General features: G+C 48.8%; 5 protein-coding genes across 5 annotated transcripts; 3 read left to right on the top strand and 2 right to left on the bottom strand.

Moving 5' to 3' along the window:
* Window positions 1–343: 343 nt before the first annotated feature.
* On the top strand, window positions 344–1067 carry PGRI_095200 (GNAT family N-acetyltransferase; the record flags this gene model as incomplete). Its single annotated transcript, XM_040797233.1, has 2 exons — window positions 344–354; window positions 449–1067. 2 exons carry the CDS (start codon window positions 344–346, stop codon window positions 1065–1067), a joined length of 630 nt encoding a protein of 209 aa, XP_040649795.1.
* Window positions 1068–2944: 1877 nt separating this feature from the next.
* On the bottom strand, window positions 2945–4695 carry PGRI_095210 (putative GABA permease; the record flags this gene model as incomplete). The annotated part of the gene is made up of 5 exons (XM_040797234.1): window positions 2945–3735; window positions 3786–4166; window positions 4219–4301; window positions 4350–4534; window positions 4585–4695. The coding sequence occupies 5 exons, from the start codon at window positions 4693–4695 to the stop codon at window positions 2945–2947; spliced, it is 1551 nt and encodes a 516-aa protein (XP_040649796.1).
* A 734-nt stretch (window positions 4696–5429) lies between these two features.
* Window positions 5430–6801, top strand: PGRI_095220 (uncharacterized protein; the record flags this gene model as incomplete). Its single annotated transcript, XM_040797235.1, has 4 exons — window positions 5430–5936; window positions 5992–6134; window positions 6204–6271; window positions 6341–6801. 4 exons carry the CDS (start codon window positions 5430–5432, stop codon window positions 6799–6801), a joined length of 1179 nt encoding a protein of 392 aa, XP_040649797.1.
* Window positions 6802–10620: 3819 nt separating this feature from the next.
* PGRI_095230 (DUF3176 domain-containing protein) lies at window positions 10621–12591 on the top strand (the record flags this gene model as incomplete). Its single annotated transcript, XM_040797236.1, has 3 exons — window positions 10621–11105; window positions 11151–11323; window positions 11384–12591. 3 exons carry the CDS (start codon window positions 10621–10623, stop codon window positions 12589–12591), a joined length of 1866 nt encoding a protein of 621 aa, XP_040649798.1.
* A 978-nt stretch (window positions 12592–13569) lies between these two features.
* Window positions 13570–15535, bottom strand: PGRI_095240 (uncharacterized protein; the record flags this gene model as incomplete). The annotated part of the gene is made up of 4 exons (XM_040797237.1): window positions 13570–14039; window positions 14278–14555; window positions 14703–15421; window positions 15500–15535. The coding sequence occupies 4 exons, from the start codon at window positions 15533–15535 to the stop codon at window positions 13570–13572; spliced, it is 1503 nt and encodes a 500-aa protein (XP_040649799.1).
* Window positions 15536–15757: the final 222 nt, after the last annotated feature.

Consider the following 15757-nt stretch of genomic DNA (forward strand, 5'->3'; position numbering starts at 1 on the left):
ATACCTCACCCGCGGACACGAGAAACTCACCACAGGCAGCAACGTTTTGATCGATATGACACATTTATGACGCAGAAGTGCTAGGATTAATTAGTGCTGAGTAGATGGATTATTTACATGGCTGACATCTGGCTACTGTACGGAGGCTAAACTAATGGGATTTGGACACATGGCCCGTAAGTGGGATTGAGGCTCTTCCCCACCTTGGCGTAGTGAAGTAAAATATTAGTATAAGAGTACGGTAATGCCTTGTTTCAATGTCTCCAATGATTTCTAATCAGTTTAATTATTAAGGCTATTCGACAACTACCTCCCTGCATATCAAAATACTGATTTTGGATAAATGTCGTCAACGTAAGTACTATTGTCTTAGTTAAGGGAGTATATGAGAAGGGAGACAATATTAATGAACAAGCTCATTAAACAATATCCGCTAAATTTTTGAAAGTACAATTCCTAGTGGGTCTCGCGACATCGTTCTCGTGCGCGCAACAGTGGACGACGTTCCGGCAGTCCTCCATCTCCTAGATACCGCTGTCAAATGGCTGGTAGCGCATGACAGAATTGGGCAGTGGGGAACAGGACCATTCTCAGAGAATCCACGGCGCGCCGAACAGCTGAAAGAATTTGCAACAACCGGCCATGGCCTTTGGCTCGCCATCAAGGTCGCTGATAGCACGACAATCGACCAAACTCCACCCTCCGATATACTCTCCAAGACTGTGAACGGAGAAAGTTCGGGTTTCATCGTAGGAGCAATTGCTGTTGGAGACAGAATGCCTTACGCACCACCTGTCTCTGAGCCTGAGCTTTACGTGAAATTATTGATCACTGATCGACAATGGGCTGGTCACCAGATTGGCAAACGCCTTCTGGAACATGCCCGTCATCTCGCCAACGAGGCTGGAGTCTCATTGCTACGGGTGGATTGCTATGCAGGTGATGACAGAAAATTGGTCAGATACTACGAGTCTCAAGGATTTAAGCGATCCGAAAGGTTTGATCTCGCAGGAGGCTGGCCTTGTCAAGTACTAGCTCAGAATTTATCTGACGTGAAGGAAGAGTAGATATGATGTCTATCTTCTTTTCGAAGGCCAGTTGAGTCGCGCTGAGGTAAACTAGACATAAGCTGGATGTAAGTTACCAGACATGGGATTTTGGCAGCTGGTGCCTATACCGCTGGGTATCAGCCGCCTTGGGTTTGGGCAGACAAGTGGAATACATAGTATGGATGTCAAATAGCTTTCTCATAGCTATGCACTGGTTTATACATAGCGAGGCTCAGAGATTGCGTGTTCTCCCTACGAGTTCTTCGAAATTGCGAGGTACCAGTGAATTGCCGCAGAAGGACCCCCCCCCAAGAGGTCATATTTAGGGCACAAAACATATTTTTCACAGCACTTGCTGTCGCAAGCCTGAGAACTGAGAATGGTAACCTAAGCTCTGGGCTGAGGAATGGTCACCCCGATCCATAGCTACGCCCGGTAGCCTATATATACTACTCTGCTGGTTCATAGGCAAGGGAAGTCGTGTCACGCAGTCAGTGTAAACAAAAATCGTCTCTCCATCAAGAGTGCTATCGGAGTATCGCCGTAGATCATCTACGCAGTATTTCTTAATGGTTTGCATACCACCCACGCACTGATGCGATTTGGCTTGTTGGTAGGACATTGTTCCACTGACACAGGTTAGTTTATCTCCGGCAATTATTCGTCTACTAAGCAATAACAAAAATCACCAACTTACCACACCGTTCGCTTGATAGACACCCAGGTCCAATACCCACACTGTCCAGCCTCTAAAGGTTTCTCATAGGACATGCCCTGAGGTCCCACATCAGCCGTGATCTTTGACTGCCAACCCCCACTGATCCCATCATTTAACCCTTTCTCAAATTCAGGCCTCATATCCACAGACCAAGTCATTCTCTTCGTCGAATCAGCAATTTTGCACGGAGGCCCATGGCACCAAACGTCCAAAGGAAATTCCTTCTCATAAACAAAGCGAGTTCGGAGCTGGCAAAACGCCACACACGAATTCGACTGGTAGTCTGTATGATCGCAAACCCCACTCGAGCTGGTCAAGTACTTCGGTCGGCAAACATCACTCAAATAATCGTGGTAGAGAATCGGCATAGCATCAATCCCGTCACAGGCGTTCCTTTGGACGAGAACATGGTCATGATCCCGAGACGCGACAATCACGTGCACAGAGAGAAAAAGCAATACCAGAGCAAATGGTTGATACATGAGGCGAATTGCAGGATGATGTGGTAGGGTTACGTCGGGACCCGGCGGCGAACGGGGCTCGCACGGTTCCAGGCGCGGCTGGATGATCCCTGTCGGCCCCGCTGCTTAGGCTTATTAGCTGATCCACTTCAATCTACAAATTAATCGCGCGTGCGATCTCTAACCGAGGAGCATTCGATATCGTTTTTTCCATGGCACAGATGAAGTCCCATATTGATTAGCCTAACTGGCTTAGATATCAGCGCAGAACTGTTGTCATTAAAGGCAATATTAAAAAAAAGGATCAGCTCGATAACAAAAACGTGTGACTCATTCAAGCCTCTTCTTTGATAGTATGTTGTTCCCATTCTGGTATAGGGTACATCCTTAAGCGAGATTTTAGTCCGACGGAATTCATCGGGATCCGCAGTGCTATGTATAGTGCTCGGGGATCAAATCCCTGTTGTTATGCCCGAATGCCCGCAGGAGCACCGCTTTCCACACCGCTCCATAACGTCTTCCAACTTTCTGCAGTTCTAAAACAAGGCATTTAGGCATTCAGGCACCAAAGCGTATTAAGCTCGTATATTCTAAAACATAAAGAAAAGTATATGTACAGTCTAGTCCAACCCTGACAATAAGAAAGACATTCACAGATTTTAACCTCCCACGCTGCTCCCACCTCCTGTTTCATGTTCAATTGAAACCTTGAAACTTCAATCGTCTCTGGCATAAGGTTTCATCATTGGGCCTTCCCACTTATGCCGTCCGCGAATAACCCAATCCACACAGGCCAGTACCATAACAAAGCCAAGTACAGGCCCGGCATAATTCATATTCTCGGCGGTAACCGGCAAAGTAGATGGGAATGGGAGGAAGATAACGAAATAGGTGGCGAAGAGAATGGCAAGAAGATTCATGGGGAGGCCGAATTTTCCCATGGAGAAGGCTCCCTGTGGGATGTCTTGGGGCGATGTGAAGCGCCTGTAAACAAGAAGGACGAGAGGGATAAGATAGGAAATGTAAAGACCGAGTGTGCTGAGGGAGAGAATAGCGTTGAATGCAGCTGTAGAACCAATCTGGATGAAAGAGAGCGCAAAGATGCATGATGCAACCAGGAATAAAGCACGGAGAGGAATCTTGTAGGTGTTATCGACCACAGCAAAGAAGTCGGAGAAGGGGAGTCCGTTGTCTCGAGCGAAAGCCCAGATGAGACGTGTGACAGAGGCAAGACTGTTGAAAAGGGCGATCCAGGCGGGGGTCATACCCATTGCCATGAGGACGTAGGTGGCTGCCTTGGATCCAGTTGCTTGATAGACGATTGTAATAATAGGATATCCAGTAGGACTCATAAGGGCCTCTTGATAATCGCCCATGCAGTAGAGGACGGCAATCAGGTAGCAGAATGCAAGGGCTCCGTTAATTATGGTGCCGAGGATCATGGAGCGGGGAACAATGACTCTGGCATTTTTGACTTCTTCAGACATGTGGATGATACCATCGAGGCCTGTCGGTATGGATTAGATTGATCAAGTGTCTGATATTGGAGGAACGTACCGGATAGGGGAGTAATGACACCAAGAAGACCGACGGAGAATAACACTCCGGGATCCTTCCAGCCACTCAGGCCGCCCACAAAAGTATCCCAAACAAACGAGTCAGGGTTTCGAGGGGCAAGGATGACCAAGACCGCGATGCTGACGGGTAGGAAGACGACATGCATGATACCTGCAGCAACCTCGACCCCTGGCAGGACACGACGTGCAAAGATATTGATTACCATCGGGACAATTGCAACTGCCCACATGAGCAGGGTACCACGCCACCTCACAATCTCATACTCGGGATTCGCCATCACAAGCATGCCCTGGATTTGCGTACCGATGAAAAAAGGAGCTATACTAACCAATGCACCCCAGGCACCACATGTGACCCAGCCTGGAATGTTCAGCATGCGACTATAAAGAAAAATGACATGGTATTCACTAACCCTGGAAGAAACTGAGGAATCGACGGCAACAAGGCGGCGCGAGGAAATAGGTCCAGTGATATTGAGCACCCGCAGTTGGGTGACTATCTCGATGTCAGCGTTGGTCGAATAGCAGCCATTTGTGTACATACATAGAGGCAAGCTCGGCCAAAGAGGATGCGATGGTCAGATTACCCAAGGTACTCAAGATCATTCCATAAACAATCGATGAAGGGCCGCCGTTGTATAAGCCCGCCATTAAACCACCACCAGCAGTTTCCCATGTGGCAAGCAGACAGGTAGAAAATGCGACGGATGAGAAGAAATTGAGGTATCTCTGTTGTAAAATTAGAGTCCGCGCATGTCAATCAAACGTTGAACATATACCTCTAGTTGTTGCTTCTGGCGCACTGTAGAGGTCTCATAGCCACCATTCCCACTCCCAACTGGTCCTGAGCGCACAGCGCTTCCACTTTTCATTTCCATATCTTCCTGCATCTTGAGAGACGATTATCTGAGCACAGAAAAGAAGGGGGGAAGTCGATAGAAAATATACCACTCGGCTTAAAGACGGCAAGAAGTACTTTGTACTTCCTATTTTTGCCTCCTCATTTCCTCAAACAGAGACTAGACAGGGATATTTATTGCAGAATAAATGAATGCGAAACAAGCAACCGACCACATGCGAAAATTCATGCTCTGTTGAAACGGTAGTGCTCGCTTCGCCGTGAACCCTTGTCGTTAGCACTCTATTACCGAGACCAGTGTTATTTAGCGCCGTTTAGTGCTGTTTAGTGCTGGATCTGGACTCTCCGGAAATTCATCGGGCGCAAATTTAATGGAAAAGCCAGGCCTCGGTTTGTTGTTGGTTGCTAACATTATCTAGTCAAAGAGCCGGTCTGTTGCTAGTGGCTGGGCGGCCTATAGAATCCTTTGGCCCCCGCGATTTCGGATCTATTCTAATTGTGGACAATGCTATTGATCAAAAACATATTGGGACTCCACTTGAGTAATCGCAAACTATTGGTATGTTCGATTTAACACAATGTACTTGACTCGCATCCATGCAGGTGAGATGTAGTGAACAACGCCCCTTTGAACAGGGGTCGGACTTGAAGAAAACAAGGGTTGTTAAATATCCAAGAGAAAGAAACTTTAGAGTAGTGATAAAAAAAAATAAGCGGTGTTTTATTATGTGCTTTTGACCTTCTCCGCACGTTCTAAAACTTGCGATGGATCAAAACAATGCCTTTCAGCCCTTGTCAAGTGATAATCGCGGTGCTATCATCACCTTGACCTCGGTTGCGCTTCTGATCGTGGCCATAATTTTTGTGCTGGCCAAGATTGGTTCGGTGATTTATTTTAAGCAGCGGCGGACAGCAGTCAATACTCCCATCTGGATCGCTTTGGTTCTTGCAATTGTTCAAGTCGTTGTCTTACAAAAGGCTGTTGATCATGGACTAGGAAAGCACCAGAACCAGCTTAGCGAAGGCGATATTCAAAGCTGGAGCAAATTCGCCTTCGCAGCTCACATTCTGCTCATCCTTGTCTTATCGCTGTCGAAATTCTCGACTATCCTTTTGGTTTGGAAGTTAACACCGAGTAAGACGCTCCGTCGCAGCTGTGTTGTCACAGCTGGTATAGTTGTCGGGTGGGCGGTATTCGCAGTGTTTAGCATAGCTTTTCAGTGTGTATTGCCCGATGTGTGGTTGTACTCACCCGAGCGATGTGCTGGAGAGGTTAGTCTACACCAGGAGCCCACGCCAGAACTGCACCCCATCTAACCCCGAATAGGGAGCCCTTCTCTACCCCATCGCAGCCATGAACATTCTCACAGAGGTTGTCATTGTCATCCTGCCCTTTATTATGATGCGGAATGTCCAGATGGCTCGACACAAGAGGGTGAAGATCCTATGCTCCTTCTCTTTGCGCCTAAGGTATCTTAGCACTAACCCAAAAAGGTCTTTTTCAAAATCAATAATGACTAACTGACCAACTTATCATAGTATCCTCGGCCTCGCAATCACCCACCTAGCTCTCGTACCTTCATTTGTTCACTCAATCGATATCTCCTGTCCGTCACACCCCATTCCCCTTCCAGCTCCCGTCAAAACCTCGCTATGTTGATCTAACAAGTATATAGGGGACATTGTCGTTTGGGCAACAGTCGGTCAGGCAATGATGCTGACAGCCATCGTAATAGCTTGCGTCCCAACCCTTTACCACATCTTCGCCGGCCTACACTCTGGCCTGAATACGACTCAGATTTCCGACGGCAACGGCCTCGAGCTACCGCAGACCAAGGGGAGCGGGGGGTGGGTCAACCAATCATCCTCGGGAGCAAGTCATTCAAATTCACGACCGCGGTCGCGGGGGCGCTCGAAGACAATGTTTGATGGATGGGGAGGTCAGACTGGGGTTGTCACTCAGGTTTCATCGGGTCGGGATACGAACCAGAACGATGGTGGTAGGCAGTCAAGTTCGAGCGAGGGGACTGAGAGTACACGGCATTTGACGCAGGACCTCCAAGGGAAGGGAGCCGTGCTAAGGACAGTTGATGTTACGGTGGAGATTGAGGACCAGTATCATCGGGACCGGCTTTGATGTGTATGTAAAATATGAGGTGTTTGATAGAATGACGAGGTAGATCAATGCCGATCATGGATGTTATGTGCCACGAACTACGTTGATCACTGAATGAACAGACATTAAATAATTCGAGTAATAGATCTAAAGTGAGAGAATTCAAACTCTGTGGCCAGTCCATTTACATCTGAGGTCGGATGTTCTGATTACACAAAGGACAAAAACAATATCAGTGAGAGGCCGAATAAGTTTGCCTTAGCTATATGCTGAACTCCAAACATAGCAAATAAATTCTGTTTGTTTGGTAACTGAAGCTATAAGTACCAGCTCTACCACACCAGCTCACTTGACTCCAAATTTGACAGATATTTAACTTATAAAATCCTGACCTGGATATCACTATAGGCTTTACTATCTATAACTATACCACAAATCCCTACTTAGTTCCCTGCCAACAGTGGGATGCTATAAGAAGATATAACAAGGACCTGATGGTAGTCACCTATATAATGAGAACCCATCTTCACTGCTCCTCCACTCCTGTCATCCCTATATGAGCAGCTTTGTCGGCGGGTTTGTCTGTTTTGTTGCTAGATCATAGCTTCATCATAAGTTTGGAAAAGCTACCTTTTCTTCATTCATCCACATCTCCAGTCTGTTTATAACAAGTTACAATATCAAAGTAACCTACCCCTTTTCCCCAACCTTCTTGCGTGACCGCACAGACGTCCCACGGCCGCTACCTTTGAGACGAAGCCACTAGGGAGAAAGGTATCCCAACCTATCACCAAGGAAGTGCATATAAATTAGAGCAAACGGAGCAACCCCCTGAAGCCTTTGAAACTCTCTTCGGTCAGTGAAGCAATTGCTAATCGATGGAATGATCCTTGAAACAGGACGATACACAAAACAGAATGTGGACTGTGAACAGATCCCGACTGGTGTGGAAGGCCATCGATATGAGCTATTGTCCCTCCTCGCGTGAGTGAACGTCTTTCGGGGTTTATCTCTGCCCTTGAAGGCTCCTGTGGCATTGGCTCCCTCCCTGCCTCCTTCCTGGCGTAGGTGGCTACTTATATCAACTGCTTGTGCCGTGCTTCCGTTTATATGATCCGCTACCACATAACATCAGCGCCTATGTTCTACAGCTGAACTATCCTGTGAGTTTCAAAGTCCGCTATATAATTTCTCTACTACCTTCAATACCACCTATTCAGCCTGCTAACCACAATGCCTACTGTTCGTGGCTCCAGATCCGTGTCCTTCTCCCGCGCTCCCGCGTATTGTCCCGTCGTTTCTCGGAGAGATCGAAAGACTAGCCGAAGTCTCCTTTAGTCGGTACCGTTATAAGGGAACAGAGGATACGTGCTACTTCTGGTACGGCGATGTCGCTATCTTCCGTCTTGAGTTACCCGTGAGCCCTCAGCGCTGCGGTGGCCAATAATCTCGTCCGTTATAAGGAAGTTGTCGGACAGGTAGACCGGTTCAGGGTGTCCATTGCCACTCAGGAATTTTGTTAGGATTCCCTCCTTTCTGATTATTTTCCTGCTTGTTTTCTCGCTACTATTCTGGTACGTCCACCTTTTCCCGTGGCTTTCCTTGCGTTCTTCTTGCTTGCTCGGTCTTATCAACTTCGCCATTGTCTCACGTTATACACCTCGACCTAGACCTAATTTCCAACTACCGTGGAGACCCGGCATCAAAGGGCCTTATCATATTACAAGATATGTTCGCTGCGCGTGCGGCCTTTTGATGTCTTTTTATGGTGCGATGCGTGGCCAATAATCTCATCCTCCTCTATTCTGACAATGTGTTGATCCTCACCCGCTCAACAAACATCATCGGATTTCATCCTGCATTCGGCCCAGCTGGCTCCAAATCCGCCAAGCGGCCCGAGGACATTAACTCGGGGGAGGGGAAACGGCGTAAAGCCTTGCCATATGCTAAAATCACAGCGATAATGTTCGTCGACGACGATAATACCAGGCCGGCTAGGACGGTCATCGACCGGCGTCCAGTAGACCCCGACCTCAAAGGTACCCCAAAAAAAGTTTCCAAGGGTCTTTTTAGAGGTCTCTTTAGTGGTCTTCTCAGATATCACTATTTTTACTGAGATCTTTGTTTGCTGTTTTATAGTTGTATATTTACAGGTGTATAAATACCCTCTTTCTTCATACACTCTACAATACAGATGTTTCCTCGACCTATCATCTCTTCCGTACACTTAAATACCCTTTGAAAGCCTTCGATGAATCACTTTGACCAGGCAAACTAGGAAGAATTGGAAATTTACCGGCCCCCGAGCTGGAACGTTCGCAACACGCCAGTGTACTGGGAGATGGGCTCTCACGAGGAGATCTACCCACTGCTAATGCCGATAACGACATGGATAGGCTCTCTGAGCTGCCGAACAAAGTGCCCATGGAAGGCGAAATAGGTGAAGAGGTCCCGGCCTTACCCACATCGACGAGGGTTGTACGAAACACTGACCGACCGGACCTTTCCGAGCCCGGAGGTTGGGTAGACGATGCCGAACATGCCGCTACACGGGGTGCAAAAATCGAACGTAATGCGAGAGCCAAGGAGAAGTGGAGTTCTTTGGTTCAACCCAGTATGACGGAGGTAGACGCCGCAATTGAGAGGGAAGTGCCTCCGCCCGAACCTTGTTCAAATTTTGGGGAAACCACTGGAGACGGGCCTGCACGGCCTCTAAGGAGGTTAGGGCGGCGTACAAGTTGGACCTGAAGAAGAAGATATCGGCCACAGCCGTTAACGGGACGATCGCTATGGCACCCTCCGACGCCCTATAGCGCGGACTGCCTGCTCGTTGCACGAGCAGACAGCTCCACCTGGGACCTCGAGTATTACAGGCTCCCCAAAAGACTACCTAAGTAGATAGGAATGAAAGCAAAGATTCGGATTCTATCCTCAAATGTTGTAGTCTTACGCATTCCGGCAGGCTTAATGAGATTTATCGGTGGATGAGGATAGAGGAGGCGGATGTCCTCCTTGCCCAGGATTCTGGGATAGATAGTACTTTAGTAGAAATAATAAGACAGACGTACTTCCTTATAGATGTTGCTGTCCCAAATATTGAGGGACGTGAGCCCAAGGCTTGCGTCCTCATAAATAAACAGACCTTGTCGTGGGATACCAGTGATGCTGGAAAATAAATTGATGAAGGACACCTGTATCGAGTTCGTTAACGAGCTCATCGGGCGAAAATCTTATCCCTATATAATGGAGATCAGGAAGGTAGCAGGGCTACAAAGAGCCCAAGCTCCACATACTAACCTTGATATACCTATATGTAGGTAAAAGGAACGGCTCCAAGATAGGAAAGCACCTGGGCACCTCCATTGCTGCTCCCCTGTGAGCTTTTCTGGCATTCTCCTCTCCCACAATTTCTTCCTACCTCCCTACTTCACACCTATCTCATCCCATCCACCCCAAGATCACAATTGGATAATCGAAGGGGAAGAAAAGAAGGAGAAGCTATCTACGAACTTGCTGTCTCCATGTCTGGCCTAGGCATCGATTGATGCCTTCCATATTAGACACACAGCACATTAACTGCCATTAACATAAATAATACATTTCAAGAAATAATTGCGGATGCTTGATCGAGTTAGCCAATACGATGATCGGATTGAATCACCTTTTGATTGTGCCAAGCCCTTGCTGTTTCACCTGCAGGCAAAAGATCGACCTTCCGCCCCAAAATATCGGGGCTCAGCTTCACTGCTCCATTTGCCCGATGTGCAGACATGCCCCAAATATATAAATCCGGATGAAATCGCCCATTTCCACCCAATTACCACGGATAAATTGTCAAATATGAACTCAGGCAAGAACGAGGAGCCTAAGCCAGAAGACGACATACGGCAATCTTCAACGGTAGGGCGCGGGGCTCATGCAGAACAGCCACCTTCGTCCCAATCATCCACCAAGACGGTCGCGACCCATGAAAAAGCCGGAGACAGCAAGTTGCACACTCCCCCAAACATAGACTACGGGTGGTTGTGGAATATACTTGGTCTCGCTCTGGCGCTTGCAATCCTAATAGCGATCATCGCCATCCTGCGTGTGTATGACGGCAAACCACAACCTACCTGGAAATGGATTTCGCTCAACACACTGCTCTCGTGGTTGAGTACGGTTGGAAAGGGCTGCATCGCATTCCCTCTCAGCGCTGGCCTGTCACAGCTCAAGTGGGTGTGGTTCGCGGAGCGAAAGCGCCCGTTGTCAGACCTAAGGGTTTTTGATAGCGCTAGTAGAGGCCTCTATGGGAGCGCAGAGCTCCTATGGGCATTGAGAATGCGGTAAGATTTCATAATATCACCCCCGTGCAGATGCTGACCGGATAGTCATTTTGCAGTCTTGGGCGCCATTGCGGTTCTGCTCACCGTTGGGTATGAACCGTTCATTCAGAATCTGGTGCACTACGCCCCAGATCATATCATAGATGCATCGCAGATCTCTCGCCTAGCAAACACCACAGAGTATAGTAGCCTTGGACCGTCGCTGGCCTTTGGAAATAGTTCGTTCTCATCCTACCCGTGGCTGTTTCTTGCACTGGATGAAAGACTAACATAAACAGACTTCTATATCGAGTCTACATTCAAAGCGAACATATACAACTCCATATTGAGTACAGATCCGAAGAGACCATGGGCCATCCCGCAGTATCACTGCTCAACAGGCAACTGCACCTGGGACCCTGTTGCTTCTCTTGCAGTGCGCACCCTTTGCTCAAATGTTACATCATCCATCACGAAAACATGCGAACAGCTTGTCGACAGCGGCAGCGGGGGTCCATATCAGAACTGCACGGTCTCGCTTCCTAACGGGACATCAGCATATTACGCCAACGGCTATAAAACGGAAGCAATTTCCTTGCAAGTCCAATCCTCGTCCCAGCCTATAGTATACACCAACGCCACCTTACCGGTCATCCAGCGGATCGAAGCAGTGGTCGCAAGCGCGGAACAAGGGGTGTACGTAGCTTCACATGTTCGCGATGATCCTAGATATGCCGCAACGGAATGTTCTCTGGAACCTATAGTGCGCAGTGTCAAAGCCTCTGTTAATAGCTCTGTCTACAAGGAAACCACACTCGAGGAGTGGACAGAAATAAAGGAGTGGCATAAGCCAGGGAGACCATCCGGGTACTACCTACTCCCGAACTGGACTCAAAGCCTAGGCATGCATCCCGGCCAGAACTTTACTCTTTCCCCGGACAGCCACGCTACGATAACGGCCTTCGTGGAGTCACTTTTTTCTGGCAAGGCCAAGACCAGCATGCATGGATCACAATTTGTTTCAACTGCAAATGGATTTGGATCATACGCGACAACTGATGCCATGCAGGCTTTTATGTATGGAAACATCACGGGGTGTGCAGATACTCAGCACGACCGGTTTGGCTGCGCGATGAGGAACGTCGCTGATGCTATGTCTAAGTCATTCCGCGACCAGGCGTATATCAATAATGAGGCTGATATGGCAGTGGGCCATACACACGTAAATGTCACGGTCATTCATGTCCACTGGCAGTGGTTGACCTTGCCGTTGCTTGTTTGGCTGCTTAGTGCTGCGACCTGGTTAGGGACGGAGTGGAAAACGCAGCGCGGGAAGTTACATAAGTGGAGTGATAATCCGCTTCCATTGCTGTTTCTGTATCGAGGTGGGGAAGGTAGTCGAACTGACCAAGTTCAGGGATTGTCTAGCGAGGCGTATGAGCGGCGGGCGAAGAGCATTCATACGCAGCTGTATATAAAGGAGAACCATGCAGCGTTGGAAGAGTAGACGCCATGCTTGGAATCTGGCCTCGTTTTACTTTAGCATCGGGCTATAAATGATCTCAAACTGGCTATCGAAATTCAGCTCAGGATCCTACACGGCTGCTAATAAAGTTTAGCCAAAATTCCTTCCCAGTTGGGTAAAGCCTCATTTAGCTCTGCGTGAACGTGCATGTTCGGCGTTATCATCGGGTAGAGAAAACTCCCACGCATGTGGATTGGCTCCAACAGGTTCGTTGGCCATATTGAGCCCTGGTCGCAATTTTTTGACTTTGTCGGATTTGTTTCGCTTAGAACTTGCCAAGGAGTCCGGATCTACCGATGAGCTCCAGGGCAGGTCCAACCAATGCACCGGGGCAAGGGGGGCACCTTCCCGGGGCCACAGGGGCCGGGGCTTTTGACAGGGGGTGGTTCAGACAACGCCCACCCCTGCAGGATTACCAGGGGAGAAGCCCCATCGATGGGGAGGGTAGCATGGCACCTTCGACTGGGGGTGGTGGGCGTCAGTGGGGGGCCGAGGGGGGCGACCTTCCGGGTGGCCTGGCGCCGGGGGCTTTGAATGGGGGGCACTTTGGGCGGGGCCCACCTCCTGGAGACCATCGAGGGCGAGGCCCCGGCCAAGGGGGAAGGAATAATGGGACCATGTATTCGCTAGTTCGCTGAGAGGCTTGGCCGGGGGGCGGACGATAACAGGCTAGCCAATCCACATCTGTGATTTATTCGGCAGTCTGGAGGGGAATCTTAGCCTGGGCGGCGCGGTACTCATTGTCACTGATCAGTGAAAAGCGGTCGACAATCAAACTTCCGATATGTGTATCGGGTGTGGACCTGAGGGGGTCGATGGGGAGGGCGATCGAGCTGAGGCTTACTAGCTCGTGATGCCGAAGGAGTAAGAATGCTTACCATGCAGCAGCCTGTCTCAAGGCACGCCAGTACAGATTGGCGGATAGAACAGACAATCCAGGATTAATTAAACGCAGCTCACTTAAACGATGAAGTCTGGGGTATACGCCATGTTAGTGTTGCACATTGCGGCCTCGCGGCGGATAACAAACCGGGTTGTGGAGATGATATCCTGGGAACCAGCAGATATGAGCTCTTGGTAAAAAGCGAGAGGTTGGGAGGTGACAGGTTGACTGGCAGTGGAAGGCTGACAGGCCCGGGCCTCCGGTTGCTTGGCGGCCTGCTCGAGTATTTTTTGCAGTCTTTGGTTGATATGGGGTAGGTTCACTTTCTGGCCCGAGATATCAGTCGCGTTGGGGTTGTATGGACGGACGTTCTGCCGCAAGAGCCGCTCCTCCAGGGCAGGGGAGTCCACAGGCGAAAGGAACAGAGGAACTTGCAGTTGGCCGGTCGTTACTCGCGTCATATCAAGGAGTGCTTCGTGGGTAGAATGGAAGGCAGGCTCTTGGAATGAATGTAGTTGGTAAAGCGTAGGGTGTGGAGTCGTTGTTGCTAAACTTTGGTTAACGGTTTGTTACATCGGACCTCAGTCTCTTTAAACGTCCGCGTGTCATTTTGTGAATTACAACATACAGCGTTGTCTGATAAAGCATAGCGCATGTCTAAGGGAAAGTTGAAGCCAGATTTGTTAAGAGACGATGGGTACCTTAAGGGAAACACAAGTAGAAACAAATAATAACATGAACAGCCGTCTACTTCAAATGTACTCTCCATTCTGTCAGCCTCTCACCGTCCCAGATCGCATATCCCCACTCCCAGTCCCCGGGCGGTGATCTAGACTGTGTTGTCACAAAGGCTTGCTGGAAATTCTGTGTTCGCTTAAACCGCCCCATGGCTCTTCTTGTCCATGCAGCATTTGGCTTCCGTGTTGAGGAACTTGAGGAAGTTAAAGTCAAGAGCTGCTCAAAGTTCTCAATAGCGTTGTATCGATCGGCAGGGTAGGTTAAAGGCAATTGTTTCTCCCAAGATATGTCCAAGTTGTGGCCAATCCACCATTCATGTGGATAGCTTGAAATTTCAAGTAGCATACTGTAGCAAATAGCCGGGCCAGCATGTAAAGCCCTATGAAGAAAGGTTGGTCCGATAGATAGAAAGGCCAACCTATGGGTATCTAAATGATACAATTCTATGCCTTGGGAATAGACGGGACCATACAATGGTCTTCGCCTCTCGGGTAAGGTTGTGAATATTTCCTGGCCATGCTTCTCCACTAAGTCACGCCAAATTGCGCTGAACATTGAATCGACTTCTGTTTTGAAGTATGCCCAGACAGATCCCATTTCCTCGTACTCCCACGGGGGCATCGTAGCAAAAAACAGGCGCCAAACTTCATGTGAGTAGAGAGCATATCGATCAAAAGGACGTTTGCGGCGGCTCGGAACTTTCACAAAAACGTTTGAATGAAGTTGAAGTCGACATAAGGCTCTAAGCACCCGGTACTCTTCGGTACTGGACAAGACGACAGGGAACTTCACTTTCTCCCATCGAAGAGGATTGACGTATCTGGGTGTTCGTTTGTGCTTTGAAAACCCTCGTACAAAGTAGGTCATCTCCTTGTGCAGATCGAGCAATCTAAGGCCATCTGAGGCCTTCGTCGGCGCGTCCTGTTCGGCGGGCTTCCCTGTTTCCCTGCAATGGCTCCAGCGGTCCAACAATGCCACGACCTCTTTTGTTACAGTGGCCTTTTGTTGAGTGGCAGTTCTGTGTTCTAAGAGCTTTTCGCTTTCAAGAACATAGACCGCTTCAGCGAGCAGGTCGCCCCACAGGTTTGCTGCGAAGGAATACAACAGTTTGCCCCGGTGTCTGCGATATACTCTGTGGCATGCAGGAGATGACAGGACCAGAGCTTTCAAAGTACCCAAGTCCGGGATAATCTCTAAGATATTAATGAGCAGTTCCGGTGGTAAATCTTCGAGTACCGAAAGTTGCTATACGGGCGCCTCCGAACTTACCATATTGGCCTCATCAGGGAGATGTAAGCTCATCATGCGGATGGAGAGGGGAGGAGTGTGAGGACAGGTAGCTTGTGGTGTATTTGGTAGTTATTTATAATCCGGCGAGGGTGCCTACCAAGTGGTTTCAGTTAGTGCCTGCGCAGCGCCAACCCCCACCTGACCAAAATGGGAGAAGAGACAAGATCCAAAGATTGTCATGACAGTCAACCAATCCTGTAGCGAACTACTTGATTTCTATAATTTACGGCTCTAGAG

This window comes from Penicillium griseofulvum, assembly GCF_001561935.1.
Source record: "Penicillium griseofulvum strain PG3 chromosome Unknown contig_16, whole genome shotgun sequence".
In the NCBI taxonomy this organism is placed as follows: Eukaryota; Fungi; Ascomycota; class Eurotiomycetes; order Eurotiales; family Aspergillaceae; genus Penicillium; species Penicillium griseofulvum.